The sequence below is a fragment of the Mobula hypostoma genome, chromosome 12 (assembly GCF_963921235.1).
Source record: "Mobula hypostoma chromosome 12, sMobHyp1.1, whole genome shotgun sequence".
NCBI classification, from domain to species: Eukaryota; Metazoa; Chordata; class Chondrichthyes; order Myliobatiformes; family Myliobatidae; genus Mobula; species Mobula hypostoma.
The window spans coordinates 100779598-100794817 of record NC_086108.1 but is presented as its reverse complement, the minus strand read 5'-3'; the positions used below and the strand labels follow the sequence as shown (position 1 = coordinate 100794817).

Sequence of the window (15220 nt, the reverse complement as noted above, 5' to 3'; positions counted from 1 at the left end):
GCCAGATGTCGAGATACATATTGGTACCAACAATATAGATAGAAAAAGGGAAGAGGTTCTGAAAACAGATTACAAGGGAAGGAAGCTGAGAAGCAGGACCTCAAGTGTAGTAATCTTGGGCTTGCTGCATGTGCCACATGACAGTGAGGATAGGAATACAATGAGGTTGCAGATAAATGTGTTGGCTGAAGAACTGAAGCACGGGACGGGGATTCAGATTTCTGGATATCTGGGAACTCTTCTGGGGCAGGTGTGACCTGTATGAAAGGGATGGGTTGCACTTGAATCCGAGGGTGACCAAAATCTTGCAGGCAGCTTTACTAGAGCTGTTGGAGTGGTTTAAGCTAGTATGGCAGGGGGATGGGAGGCAATAATGATAGAGCTGAGGATGAGCCAGCAGGTTTACAAGTAGATGATGGATTTAACATAAATATACGGACGGACAAGCCAATGATTGGGTACAGATGCAGTCAGAGCAAAGAGTTAAATTGTACCATAGAGGCAAAATTCAAAAGGGCGAAGAATGCAGGACTGAAGTTGCTGTATTTAAGTGTGCATAGCATTCAGAATAAGGTGGACAGATTTGTCGGTATGACGTTGCGGGCATCACTGAGTCATGGCTGAAAGAAGGCCAGGTTGAGAGCTTAAATTCAAAGGATATACTTTGTATCGAAAGGGCAGGCTTGAAGGCATTGGCAGTGGCATGGCTCTGTTGGTAAGAGATGGAATTACTTCTTTAGAAAGAGGTGACATACGTTCAGAGAATGTTGAATCTTTCTGGGTGGAGTTAAGAAACTGCAAGGGACAAAAAACCAGTATGGGAATCATATATAGGCCTCCAAACAGCAGCCAAGATGTGGGGTTGAGATTACAAAGGTTGCTGGAAAAGGCATGTAATAAGGGTAATGTCATAAATGTAATGGGGTACTTCAATATGCAAGGGGATTGGGAAAATTAGGTTGGTGTCAGATCACAAGAGAGGGAATTTGTTGAATGCCTACGAGATGGCTTTTTAGAGCAGCTTGTGCTTAAGCCTACGAGGGGAAAGGCTATCTCAGATTGGGTGTTGTGTAATAACCCAGATCTTATTAGGAACTTAACGTAAAGGAACCGTTAGGAAACAGTGATCATAATATGATTGAATACATACTGCAATTTGAGAGGAAGAAGCATAACTCACATGTATCAGTATACGAAATAAAGGGAATTACAGAAGCATGAGAGAGGAGCTTGTCCAGGTGGATTGGAGGATACTAGTGGGGATGACAGCAGAGCAGAGGTGGCTGAAATTTCTGAGAATAGCTCACAAGGTGCAAGATAGATATGTCTCACAGAGGTTATTCTCAAATGGCAGGGGCAGGTAGCCGTTTCTGACAAGGGAAGTTAAGAACTGCATAAGAGCCAAGGAAAAGACATATGTATACTTGGGCATAATAGTCATAGTCATACTTTATTGATCCCGGGGGAAATTGGTTTTCGTTGCAGTTGCACCATAAATAATAAATAGTAATAGAACCATAAATAGTTAAATAGTAGTATGTAAATTATGCCAGTAAATTATGAAATAAGTCCAGGACCAGCCTATTGGCTCAGGGTGTCTGACCCTCCAAGGGAGAAGTTGTAAAGTTTGATGGCCACAGGCAGGAATGACTTCTTATGACGCTCTGTGCTGCACCTCGGTGGAATGAGTCTCTGGCTGAATGTACTCCTGTGCCCACCCAGTACATTATGTAGTGGATGGGAAACATTGACCAAGATGGCATTCAACTTAGACAGCATCCTCTTTTTAGACACCACCGTGAGAGAGTCCAGTTCCATTCCCACAACATCACTGGCCTTACGGATGAGTTTGCTGATTCTGTTGGTGTCTGCTACCCTCAGCCTGTTGCCCCAGCACACAACAGCAAACATGATCGCGCTGGCCACCACAGACTCCTGGAACATCCTCAGCATCGTCCGGCAGATGTTAAAGGACCTCAGTCTCCTCAGGAAATAGAGACGGCTCTGACCCTTCTTGTAGACAGCCTCAGTGTTCTTTGACCAGTCCAGTTTATTGTCAATTTGTATCCCCAGGTATTTGTAATCCTCCACCATGTCCACACTGACCCCCGGATGGAAACAGGGGTCACTGGTACCTTAGATCTACTCAGGTCTACCACCAGTTCCTTAGTCTTTTTCACATTAAGCTGCAGATAATTCTGCTCACATCATGTGACAAAGTTTCCTACCGTAGACCTGTACTCAATCTCATCTCCCTTGCTGATGCATCCAACTATGGCAGAGTCATCCGAAAACTTCTGAAGATGACAAGACTCTGTGCAGTAATTGAAGTCCGAGGTGTAAATGGTGAAGAGAAAGGGAGACAAGACAGTGCCCCGTGGAGCCCCAGTGCTGCTGATCACCCTGTCGGACACATGGTGTTGCAAGCACACGTACTGTAGTCTGCCGGTCAGGTAATCAAGAATCCATGATACCGGGGAAGCATCCACCTGCATCGCTGTCAGCTTCTCCCCCAGCAGAGCAGGGCGGATGGTGTTGACGCACTGGAGAAGTCAAAAAACATGACCCTCACAGTGCTAGCTGGCTTGTCCGGGCGGGCGTAGACACGGTTCAGCAGGTAGACGATGGCATCCTCAACTCCTAGTCGGGGCTGGTAGGCGAACTGGAGGGGATCTAAGTGTGGCCTGACCATAGGCTGGAGCAGCTCCAGAACAAGTCTCTCCAGGGTCTTCATGATGTGGGAGGTCAATGCCACCGGTCTGTAGTCATTGAGGCCGCTGGGGCGCGGCGTCTTCGGCACAGGGACGAGGCAGGACATCTTCCACAGTACAGGAACCCTCCGGAGCCTCAGGCTCAGGTTGAATACATGGCGAAGTACTCCACATTGCTGAGGGGCACAGGCTTTGAGCACCCTGGTACTGACACCATCCGGTCCTGCAGCCTTGCTTGGGTTGAGATGTTTCAGCTGTCTTCTCACCTGTTCAGCTGTGAAGGCTACTGCGGTGGTTTCGTGTGGGGGAGTGCAGAGGAAATTTACAAGGATGTTGCCTGGATTGGAGATCATGCCTTATAAGAATATGTTGAGTGAACTTGGCCTTTTCTCCTTGGAGCGATGGAGGAAGAGAGGTGACCTGATAGACGTGTATGTAGCCCCCCTGGCCAGCCTCAGGGTCGCTCAGCTTGCTGTCGTCTAGGGAAACAGCCCTCGGTCCTGCCAAACTGGGTAATAAGTTTGTGTGGATGCTGTGTGATGTACCCCACCCCGCCCAAATAACAGACAATACACCACATACGATTAAATGGTTTACAGTTTATAGATACTACTGGAACTATATAATTAATAGAAAATAAAATATAAAAGGAAAATAAAAGGTGCCACACTTATCAAAGTTCAATCTCTTCGTGCACAAACAGTTGGAGCTCTGGACCCTTCTTCTTCACCCTGCAACCCCTCGAACCACCTTGACCGGCTGCCTGGGACCAACAACGGCGGTCGACCAGACGCTCCACATGAGTCCGTCTCCGTCTCCTCTCCTCGCCGAACACCCTGCTCGGGGTCCGACCCCGTTAGCGGACTCACAGCACCTGGTCCATCCTCTGTCTCTCTCCCTCCCGCCTTCTCCCCCAAAACCCCGCGCATACTGTATCTTACAGACACACCAAAAACATAACAACTATCCCAACTGGTTTGTAACACCTTCCTATCAGTAACGTGATCCAAACAAACTGCTAGTGGGAGCACTTTTTCAGCAGTTAACATAACAAAGAAGCCCTTTCAATTATAACATAACAAAGAAGCCATTTTATTTAGACTACACAGTGACAAAAAAAAAACCCTTACATGTATAAGATGAAGAGAAGCATTGATCGTGTGGATATCCAGGGGCCTTTTCCCAGGGCTGAAATGGCTAACATGAGAGGGCATAGTTTTAAGGTGGTAGGAAGTAGATACGAGGGAGATGTCAGAGGTAAGTTTTTTTTACAGAGAGTGGTAGGTGTGTGGGATGCACTGCCAGTGACAGTGGTAGAGGCAGATACAATAGGGTCTTTTAGGAGATTCCTTGGTAGGTACATGGAGCTTAGAAAAATAGAGTGCTATGTGGTAGAGAAATTCTAGGCAGTTTCTAGAGTAGGTTACATGGTCAGCACAACATTGTGGGCCGAAGGGCCTGTAATATGCTGTAGATTTCTATGATAAAAGGTAGCAAATGTAAATGGGAAGTTGGATGATTGGGAAGCTTTTAAAATCCAACAAAAGGCACCTAAAAACGCTATAAGAAGGGAAAAGATGAAAAATGAGGGCAAACTAGCCAACAATATAAAGCAAACAACAGGAATTCTGCAGATGCTGGAAATTCAAGCAACACACATCAAAATTGCTGGTGAACGCAGCAGGCCAAGCAGCATCTATAGGAAGAGGCGCAGTCGACGTTTCAGGCCGAGACCCTTCAGGATAGTAAAAGCTTTTTCAATTATATTAAGAGTGAAAGGCTGGTGAGAGTTGATATTGGACTGCCGGAAAATGATGCTGGTGAGGTAGCAATGGGAGACAAAGAAATGGCAGATGAATTTAATGAGTACTTTGCATCAATCTTCACTGCGGAAGACACTAGCAGTGTGCCAGAGTGTCAGGGAGCAGGAGTGAGTACTATTGCTGTTACAAAGGAAGAAGTGCGAGGCAAACTCAAAGGACTTAAAGTGGATAAGCCATCAGGACCTGATGGACTACATCCCAGAGTCCTGAACGAGATAACGGATGCATTGGTCATGATCTTTCAAGAATCACTTGATTCTGGCATGGTCCCAGAGGACTGGAAAATTGCAAATGTCACTCCACTCTTTAAGGGAGAAAGGCAAAAGAAAGTAAATTATACGCCTGTTAGTCTAACCTCAGTGGCTGGGAAAGTGTTGGGAGTCTATTATTAAGGATGAGGTTTCGGGTACTTGGAGACTAATGATAAAATAAGTCAAAGTCAGCATGGTTTCTGTAAAAGAGAAATCTTGCCTAACAAGTCTGTTAGAATTCTTCAAGGAAGTAACCAGCAGGGTGGACAAAGAAGAGGCAGTGGATGTCAGTTACTTGGATTTTCAGAAGGCATTTGATAAGGTGCCACACATCAGGATGCTTAACAAGATAAAAGCCTATGGTGGTACTGGAAAGATACTGACATGGATGGAGGAATGGCTGACAGGCAGGAGACAGTGAGTGACAGTGAATTAAAGGGGGCCTTTTCTGGTTGGCTGCCAGTGACTAGTGGTGTTCCTCAGACCGCGACTTTTCACAATGTTTGTGGATGATATGTAGGTGGAGGTGTGGGTAGTGCTGAGGATTCCAGCACGACTTAGACAAATGGATGAATAGGCAAAAAAGTGGCAGATGGAATATAGTTTTGGGAAATGTATGATAATGCATTTGATAAGAAGAACAATAGTGCAGACTATTATCCAAAATGGGGAGAAAATTCAAACTTCAGAGATGCAGAGGAATTTAGGAATCCTTGTGCAAGCCTCCCAGAAAGTTAATTTACGGGTTTAATCCGTGGTAAAGAAGGCAATTATAATGTTGGTGTTTATTTCAGGGGGATAGAATATAAAAGCAAGGAGATAATGCTGAGGCTTTGCAAGACACTAGTCAGGCTGTACTTGGAGTATTGTCAACAGTTTAGGGCCCCATATCTCAAAAATTATGTGCTGTCATTGGTGAGAGCCCTGAGGAGGTTCATGAGGATGATTCTGGGAATGAAGGGGTTAACATATGAGGAGCATTTGGGAGCTTTGGGCTTGTACTCACTGGAATTTAGGAGAATGCCGGGGGATTTTATTGAAGCCTGCCGAATGTTGAAAGGACTAGATAAGGTGGATGTGGAGAGGATGTTTCCTATGGTGGAGGTATCCAGAACTAGAGGGCATAGCCTCAAAATTGAGGGGCAACCATATAGAACAAAGGTAAGGAGGAATGTTTTTAACTAGAGAGTAGTGAATCTGTGGAATGCTCTGCTGCAGAATGGGGCAGAGGCCAAGTCTGTGGGTATATTTAAAGTAGATGTTGATCGTTTCCTGATCGGTCAGGGCATCAAAGGATACGGCGAGAAGGCAGGTGTATGGGTTGAGTGGGATCCAGGATCAGCCATGATGGAATGGCAGAGCAAACTTGAGGGGCTGAATGGCTTAATTCTACCCCTATGTTTCATGGTCTTATCTACCTCATTGTGACCTTGAATCATACTGTCTACCCAGACTACATTTCCTTTGTATTGTAACACTTTATACTGCACTCTGTTCATTTTCTCTTGTATTACCTTGGTGCATTGTTGCAATTAAATGATTTGTATGGACAGCATGCAAAACAAAGTCTTTCACTGTATCTTGGTAGGTGTGCCAATAATAAATCAATTTTCTAATGTAAATTTACCAATTGCAGAGGCAATGCAGTAAAGAGCACTTTGGAAATTAGAAACTTGATAAGCCCAAATTTGGTGATGGGAATAATAGGGAACCTATTCGCACTCAAATGTTGTAATATGGTATACACATGTACAGTGGTTTCCAGTTAATTGCATCAGCCACTTATTTGGGACAACTCTTAAAGAACAAAAGCTAATCCAGAAAAGGGCCAGCATTCCCTATGTTTATTTGGGACACTATACCATTTAATTGGGACAGGAGATTGTTGTCCACAACTTCTAACTAGTGTCGGTTGCGTGCACTTGTGTGGCTGGTAGAGCAAAGTTTTTAAATGGCATTAGTTGCATGTGTTTGTGTTCAAAAAGCAGTTATTCTTGCCACTAAATGCAAGGAATAAGCAGTAAGACAATTCAGAACGATGCTTGCTCACTGTGGTTTCAAGCATTCAGGCTTGGAGATGCCAGAAAAGGTCAGGAGTGAAAACGAAACCATTTTACTACTTCAACAAGTTAGCAAGTCTGAAGGATTTGAAGGTATTGACATACATACTGAATGTTACTCTTAGAGTGATTTTTGGGTTTAGCACATTTAGCAGATAACTTTGGCCACTAGTCTTCAGATCTGAATTGTGGATTTGATTTTAATGCAGCTCTGAACAATAGGTTCACAGACTAGGCAGACCCAGAAACAGGCATTTAGCTGATTGTCTGTGCCTGCTTGAGTCCAATCAACATTCCACTGCATGGATGTGACAGTGATTAACACTTGTTTTGGATGTGATGGTGGGAAGATTGTAAATATGGATTTATTTGACTTCTCCTGAATTTTCTTTGATCTTTAGCACATAAAATGTGTGTAGTGCCGGGCATAGGCAGACCTTTCGAAGGAAAGCATTCCCATATAATGCTTGCTGCACTTCGTTTATTCAAATGAAAAAGCTGCTTCATATCTATCAGTACTGTTCTCTGGTGACTTCATTCACACAACAGTTACAATAAAAATGAAAATTTGGAGGATGCAATTGTCTAAAGAATTGTTTAAAGGCAGTACACTATCTGTACTACCTACACTATTGTTCATTTACAATCAAAGAACAGGGCAGCATATACTGGATGAATTCGTCTGTTGATAAATATTAGGAACTAATGCAGTTTTCTAGTACTGTAGCAGTATTGGTAGTGTTTTAATTTGTTCTGTGTTTCATTTAGATACATAATTTATCACTCACTTACTGCCCCTCATGCTGCTGGCATTTAGGGCAGCAATGAAGGTCCTCCATCTCTGGTGGTGTTCAGCCTTCCTTCATCTTATCAGTAACTTCCTCTCTGTTTTCATACCATCAGTTATGCAAGTGCTGGGTGGAGACGCAGAAATACCACCACACTCAGATGTAGGATTCTTCATTGCTGTTTCCATGACAATTTTGTTTTTCCAGTTAGGGTTGTTAGCCCTGAGCTGAATGCTCCAACCTGAAAGACTGGTGGAATGGTTTAAGGAGTTGCTGACAGTTTTCAAGAAATGAGTGCTTGAACCTAGAATACAATATAGGCCAATGACCAATACAATCTGAGGCTGTGTGCGGGGGGCAGCACTCTGAGTGTTGCCATGCTTCCATCGCCAATATAGAATGCCCACAACTTACGAGCCCTCACCCTTATGTCTTTGGAATGTTGCAGAACCCAAGTCACAAACTCCTAACAGAGTGCCGGAAGTTGAACTCCAATCGCTGGCACTGTAAAACATTGTGCTAACCTCCATGCTGAAAGAAACATCAAACATAATGGTTCAGAAACAGCTTTTATTATTCCAACATTCCAGTTTCAAACAATACCACCTTTCCAAGCTGTTTTTACTTCAGCAGAGCAGAACACCAGTCAGTGCACAAAACATCTGGCTATACACATCCTCAAACAGGTTTCATGTTTAGCTTTCACAAAAGTGCAACTCCTTAATGTATCTTGTCTACTGTAGTAAACTGCAAGCACCATACTACCAATAAAAGCCATTTGGAGCCAAAAGCATGTTACCATGGACCCAAGAAAGTACAAATATACAGTACATTACAAATTTAATGGTCAACAACACATTCATTTATGCTGGAAAGAAACTGACTAACCAAATCCAGAAAATTCTATTGATAGTCAGGGTAATAAATCTACTCAGTGCAATGTGAGATTAAACATGATCATTTTGAATCATCAATTAACTAGTATGACCAGGGAGTCCTTGAAATATTAAACTGATTTACAAAATGGAAACCTGACCTGTAACAATTTGTAATTTATAAACGCTCTAACTTTTCACTGAGGAACTCTTCCACACTATCTGTGTTCCATTTGAGAATGCTTAGTTCTTCAGCAATGTCCCCTTTGTCATCCAGAAGCTTTAGTACAGGGTCAGAGCCACGCACATACTAGAAAACAAAAGCACATAATGAATATCCAAGTCATTTATTGTAAGTAACAGCTTATAAACTGAGCCAAGTCGTTATTAATTCTGTTCTCTTAAATAAGAGATAAGAGAGCGGCAGTGTAGTGTAGTGGTTAGCTCAACACCTTACAGTACCAGCGACTGCATTCAAATTCCGCCGATGCCTGCAAGGAATTTGTACATTCTCCCTGTGGGCTTCCTCCGAGTGCTCCAGTTTCCTCCCACAGTCCAGATGTACAATTGGTCGTTGTAAACTGTCCCATGATTAGGCTACGGTTAAATTGTGGGGTTGCAGGGCAGCACAGCTCGAAGGGCTTAGTCCGCATTCTATCTCAATAAATTAATCTCTCACAATAATGTACACCGACTTTTCTTCTGTCTATACAAATAACATAATTTTTACACACTCAGTTCTGAAAATTTAAGTCCTTTTATATATAAAATGGTATAGGCTTATTAATTTACTTACTGCCAACATCTTAATGAAACAATTTTACATTTACACAGCTACTCAGCATCAATTTCCCATGACATTTTTGGCCACGTACTTTTTACTGCAACAATTAGTGTTATCTTGCTGTGCCAGCTCCTTCAATTCACAGCTAAGGTAATTTATGTGCTTTATGTTCCTCCCCCACCCACCTCCATGCCAAACTAGTGGCAGGTTTTACTGCTAAATGTATAATTACTGCAGCATCTTCTTATTTCAGGGAAAATCCTTGAATTTTAAATCGTGGTTTATGAACATATGACAAACTATTTAGCAACAGGTTTACTCTATGCATACAATAGAGTCCATTTTATCATAGGAAAATTGGCATTATGGTACAGGTAAATTATATTTCAGAAAATCTAAAACTACAATGCATATTACTGAACTTCCATGACATCAAACAATGTTAGATAACATTCACACTGTATTATATGAGGAAAGCTATATGTTTGATAATTACCCACTTATTAGCATTCTCTGCTTTCTGCACTTTGTCAATTTTGTCAAATTTTCCTAAAACAAGCCTGTTAGACGGTATTACATCAATTACACTATCCTCTCTAACCCTGTGCATTAACGTTTTATAAATCAAATCAGTTAAACACAGAATTCCTTTAACAAACCCAGCCTGTCTTTCTTTTAGATTAAATTTAGTAATTCTGAATGTGATCTAATATTCTCTTGATCAAACCCAAATTTAATTACTTTATCGACAATTAAACCTTTGGAATTCCTGCACTCTCTTTTCTTCTTCAGCACACTCCTTTTATTCTCTCTTTGACCAAACTGGTCATCAGTGCTATCAGCTTTTGCAGTTATTTAAGGGGCCATTGAGAAACTGTTTTTGTGGCAGACGTGCTGGTAGGTCAAATGAAGTAAGAACTCAGTGGGCCAAGCAGCATCTGCAGAGGCAAAGGGATAGTCAATGTTTCAAGTGAAGACTCTTTCCTGATGCTGACAGGAGCTTAACCCAAAATGTATACCATCCCTTTGCCTATACAGATGCTACTTGATCTGCTGAGCTGTTCTAGCAGTTTAATTTTTGCTGAACTAGCAAGGACTTTTAATTTCTCTCATTGGAATATTCCAACTTTCCTGTTTGGTTGAACCCAAATCATACCAACCCTAGACGTGTATTCTTATTGGAGGTGGCCTTCTCACCAATACCCATGCATTAGCTAGAGTTAGCTAACAGGCCGAGTTTGTTATGAGCCCGGTGAGAGAGTTAAATATAATTTTCTGGTTTATGCCTTTTGAAAACAACAGAACAACATTAGCAGAGGAGCACAAGACAGTTGTTAACAGAAGTGAGAACCAGCCAGACTATATAAAGTTCAGAGTAAAGTGAAAATGGAAAGAAGAGACAGCAAGGAGAAGTCTGAAAGCAAATGAAAGGGGATCCCAAACAAAAAATTCTGTAGGCATGTGAATTAGGAAAAAATTGTAAGAAATAGGTCTAATCAGAGACCAAAGGGTAAATTAATTCGCAGAGAAAGACCGAATGTCTGAAATACTTATGGAGTACTTGAAATCAGTTCTTATTAGGGAAGAAGTTAATAAAAGTTGATAAAGAAGAGGTAAGTGATTCAATTCAACTGAAATCATGTGACTGTTTTTCCTCTCCAGAGGTGGATGGAATCTGGAAAATGGGATTAATGTGGATAAGTACAATGACTGATATGAACATAATGGCAGAAGGGCCTGTTTTTGTGCCGTATAACTCCATGACTCAACCTCTTGGTCTGGATGGAATGCACCCTCAGTTGCTGATCGTAAGAAGGAAGGACATTGTGGAGTCTTGATGATGTTGTTGCAAACACCTACAGAGCTACATCTAAGGAGAACAGATTCAAAGAAAGGGAATAAGGAAAACCATATACAGCAATTGGATGCTGGATAATTAACAGACTATCAACTCTTGTTCTGTCCTATCACACAATATTGCAATGTACTAAGTCATCTACAAAACAAAGGCCATCGCCACTGGAAGAACATTGACAGCTTCAAATAATTGGACAGAGGACAAAACAGCTGTGAATGTCACAAAAGATTATGAATTTCACCTGATTAGCCAAAGAACCCCAAAAGAAAATTAGATTTACTGCAAATTAGCATCTCTGCCTTATTATTTTTAAAAAATTATTTATTGAAATGCTGAGCAGAATAGACCCTTCCAGCCCTTCAAGCTGCATCTCCCAACAATCCCCCGATGCTACAGTCAATAATTAAGAAGAAAATATTAATCATTAGGAATGCTGAATATAATCAAATCTACTCAACATGGGCTTATGAGAAATAAAACATGTTTGGCAAATTTGCTGTCTATCTAATTTGTTCGAAGTTTAAAACATTGCATCTTCCTAGGGCATTAACTGAAAATGTTTGCTGTTGTGAGACCTGTTCAAAGATACCCAATGAACTTGATACATCTGCAGAATTAGCAGAACTGTGTGGTGGAATGGCAAGCTTGCAAAAAGTCTATGGTTAACATTAAATGTGGTGGATCCTGTAAGAACAAAACTTTCATTTTTATAAAATGAACTACTTAAAAAGCACATTATAGAACTTTTTTTTCCTGAAATTACCTTGATCTGTAGACCCTTGAACATCTTAGGCTTATCACTTCTGACAAAAGCTGGAAAAGATTTTTCAATAATAAGTTAGTGAATTTTCATTTCTTACTCAGATTAGTTTACTATAATATCAATACTTAATTACCTCACTGAAATTCAGTACTGTTGTCTCCCACTGCACACAACAGCCGAACAATAAAATTCACCCATTATCAAATATTTTGAACTAGATTCTTCTCCAACTGTACAGAAAGCAGTACAAAATCCACAAGTTTAATTCTATGCAAGTGACCACAATTCATAGAACAGAATATTACAGCACGGTATAGGCCCTGTGGCCCACAACAGTTTAACCTACTCTAAGATCAATCTAACTCTTCCTTCTTACATAGCCCTCCATTTTTGTATCATGTATTCACTTATCTAAGAGTCTTTTAAATGTCCCTAATGTATCTGCTTCTATCACTACCCTGGTAAGGTTTTCCATGCACCCACCACTCTCTGTGTAAAGAATTTACCACTGACATCCCCCCTATACTTTCCTCCAATCACCTTAGAAATATGCCCCTTTATATTAGCCAAGTAATTCTTGTTATAATTATGCATAGGTGACCAATGAACAGACACACATCGGAACATCCGAGTTCAAGTGCGGACACTTCCAAATTTAGGATTATATTTTTATTTATAAAAATTTGAAAATAATACAGCACATTGAAATGTGCTGGAGCCATCTAAAAATCAAGAGACCTGCAATGACATGGGAGTTAGCAACTGCTGCTGTAATACAATCAAAGAGTGGCTGGGATTGTATTGTTAATGGTCTCATATTGCACACGCCTTGCTGTAAATGAGTGGAAAGTTGCCTGTCTCTGATACAGGATGGTAGCGCTCCTCAAAAAAATAAGAGTCTATTGGCTGTGTCCAGAAATACACAGGGCAAATCCTTAAAAGCAGCAATTCAGCATAAAGAGTACAGCTGAAGAATTGGTGTTAATAATTCAACTCAAGTCTTCTTGTGACACACAGAATGCATTGCAGAATTCTTTGAATTACTACCTCTGCCTCGAGTTCCTCTCAGATTTTATTCAAATTGAAAGAGGTACATGAAATGAAATTATAGCTGATAGTGTGGTAGAAAGTGGCTTTTGATGCAAACAAGGAGCAAACCGGTCCTAATTTTGAGATTTTAGGGCATTAGAACATACTTACCATCTGGAGATTGAAATGTGAACAGCTGAGCTTTCAGGGGAAAAATTGGCTTTTATGATTTTTTTTTCTGAATGACCTGCAGTGTTGCCTTTAAAGCTTAATGATCAGATTTCAGGACTGGGTAATGGCACACATATTATATTCACTTTCCTCTTTCATTTATTTAATGCCAATTTCATAGTACAGCTATGGTTACAGGAGTTAATTTTCACGTCAGTTCTATGCTTCTCTTGTCATAGTACACGGACTATACTGGCCCATTGAGGATAATTCAAGATGGAGGGAGACAAGAGATTCACTCCCACAAACCCCAACCCCTATTCTTCACACTGGCCCTTTCTCAAGACTTATGTTTCAACTATATTATATGTACAATAGGAAACTGCAAGGAATAGAGATGGGGAGGATGTTTCCATTAGTAGGAGAGTCGAGGATTTGAGGGCACAGCCTCAGGATAAAGTGATATCCCTTTAAAACTGAGATGAGGAGGAATTTCTTCAGCTGGGGGGGGGGTGAATCTGTGGAATTCATTGCCACAGAGGGCAGTGGATAACATGTCTCTGGGTGCATTTAAGGCAGAGATTAATAGGTTCACGATCGGTAAGGGGCCTAAGGGCTACAGGGAGAAGGGAGAGAATAGGCCTGAGAAATTTAGAAAAATAGCCATGATTGAATGGCAGAGGAGGCTTGATGGGTCAAATGGCCTAAGTCAGCTCCAAAGTCTTATGTTCTAAGACAATAACATTATATTTCAATTTACCTTTGCCTAGCACATTAGCTTGAAGACTTGAGACAAAAAATGATCAGCACTTTGAAGAGATGGACTTCTTTAATAACGTATTAACTCACTTTCATTATAAATATTCTTTTAAGATAGGAAAGAGACAAAATCAACTTATAAAGATCGAGCCTATACATCCATTTCATGTTTTGTGCCTTCTAATGCACAGACTAGACTGGGCAAGATCTGGATAAAATTACTCATCTCATAACAGAAAGTCATACCAAAAATCTAAAATGGAAATAAAAAAGCCATTATGTTCAGATATTATGTACCTCCACTGCAATAGTGTAATACATGGAAATCTGCTCCATTAAAATATTACAATATTGGGAAATAGTGAATTATCCTGCTTGATAGGAAGAAGACAACACATTACAGATCTAGTTGCTGGGTTTGTAACCAAGAGGGTTTACAAAATTATTGCAATAAAATTTACATAAAACTATGGCAAATAAATTGATGGTAGTGGGAATCTAACAAAGCACTGTTACCAGGAATGAAAATAGTCAGTCTTTCACTGAGACTAATTTACAAATTCTCTATTGACACAAAATGAAATGTTGGATCAATACGAACAGATCACAATCTAATGCGCAGGAGAGATACTTTGAAAAACTGCACAACCTTCTCACCTAGTGCTAAGGAAGCCATGGACCTTGCTTGATGTTCACACTGACATTTAGAAATAGAGTTATTATTTGTAAAATGGAAGGTGTCATCAGTATGAAAACATGTCTTTTCCTGCACTAAGGCAGGGTAGTAGTCACTTGCACAAATGCCAATAAAGATCCACCATGGAGTAATTGGTGACAACTAGGTTTCTCTTTTATGTTGGTTCACTGTCTTTTGCAGTTCCCAGACCGCTGCAAATGTCCTTTAGAACTTCACCTCCTTGGTCAGTGGTGATGCGACCAAGCCACTCAGTGATGAACATTTTGAAATTCCCCAACCAGACAACACTGTGTGTCCTTGCTAATTTCAGTATTGCTCAACATGAAGGAGTACTGAGAGGAAGAAATCAGTAGGTTTCCTTGCCCATGTTGCCATACAACTTTGTGGAATTTGGAGACAAATCCACACCTTTGCTCCATCTGCCATACATGGAACTTCCTGGCAGCCAAACATTTTAATTCCAATTCCCATTCCGACACATGTCTATCCATGATCTCCTCTTGTGCCAAGATAAGGGCTCCCTAGGGTGGAGGAGAAACACTTTATATTCTGTCTGGGTAGCCTCCAACTTGACGGCACGAATATCGATTTCTCCTTCTGGTTAAAAAAATATTCCCTCCTCCTCCCCTATTCTTCTATTCTCCACTCTGG

The 15220-nt window shown here is 41.1% G+C and overlaps 1 protein-coding gene across 1 annotated transcript in view; it reads right to left on the bottom strand.

Moving 5' to 3' along the window:
* Window positions 1-8189: 8189 nt before the first annotated feature.
* selenof (selenoprotein F) overlaps window positions 8190-15220 on the bottom strand; it is a 46406-nt gene continuing 39375 nt past the window's right edge. The window contains exons 4-5 of the mRNA XM_063064703.1: window positions 11914-11963; window positions 8190-8818 (exon numbers count right to left, since the gene is read on the bottom strand). Coding sequence (XP_062920773.1) covers window positions 8687-8818; window positions 11914-11963 — 182 coding nt within the window. The 3' untranslated portion in view covers window positions 8190-8686. The remainder of the gene's footprint in view (window positions 8819-11913; window positions 11964-15220) is intronic.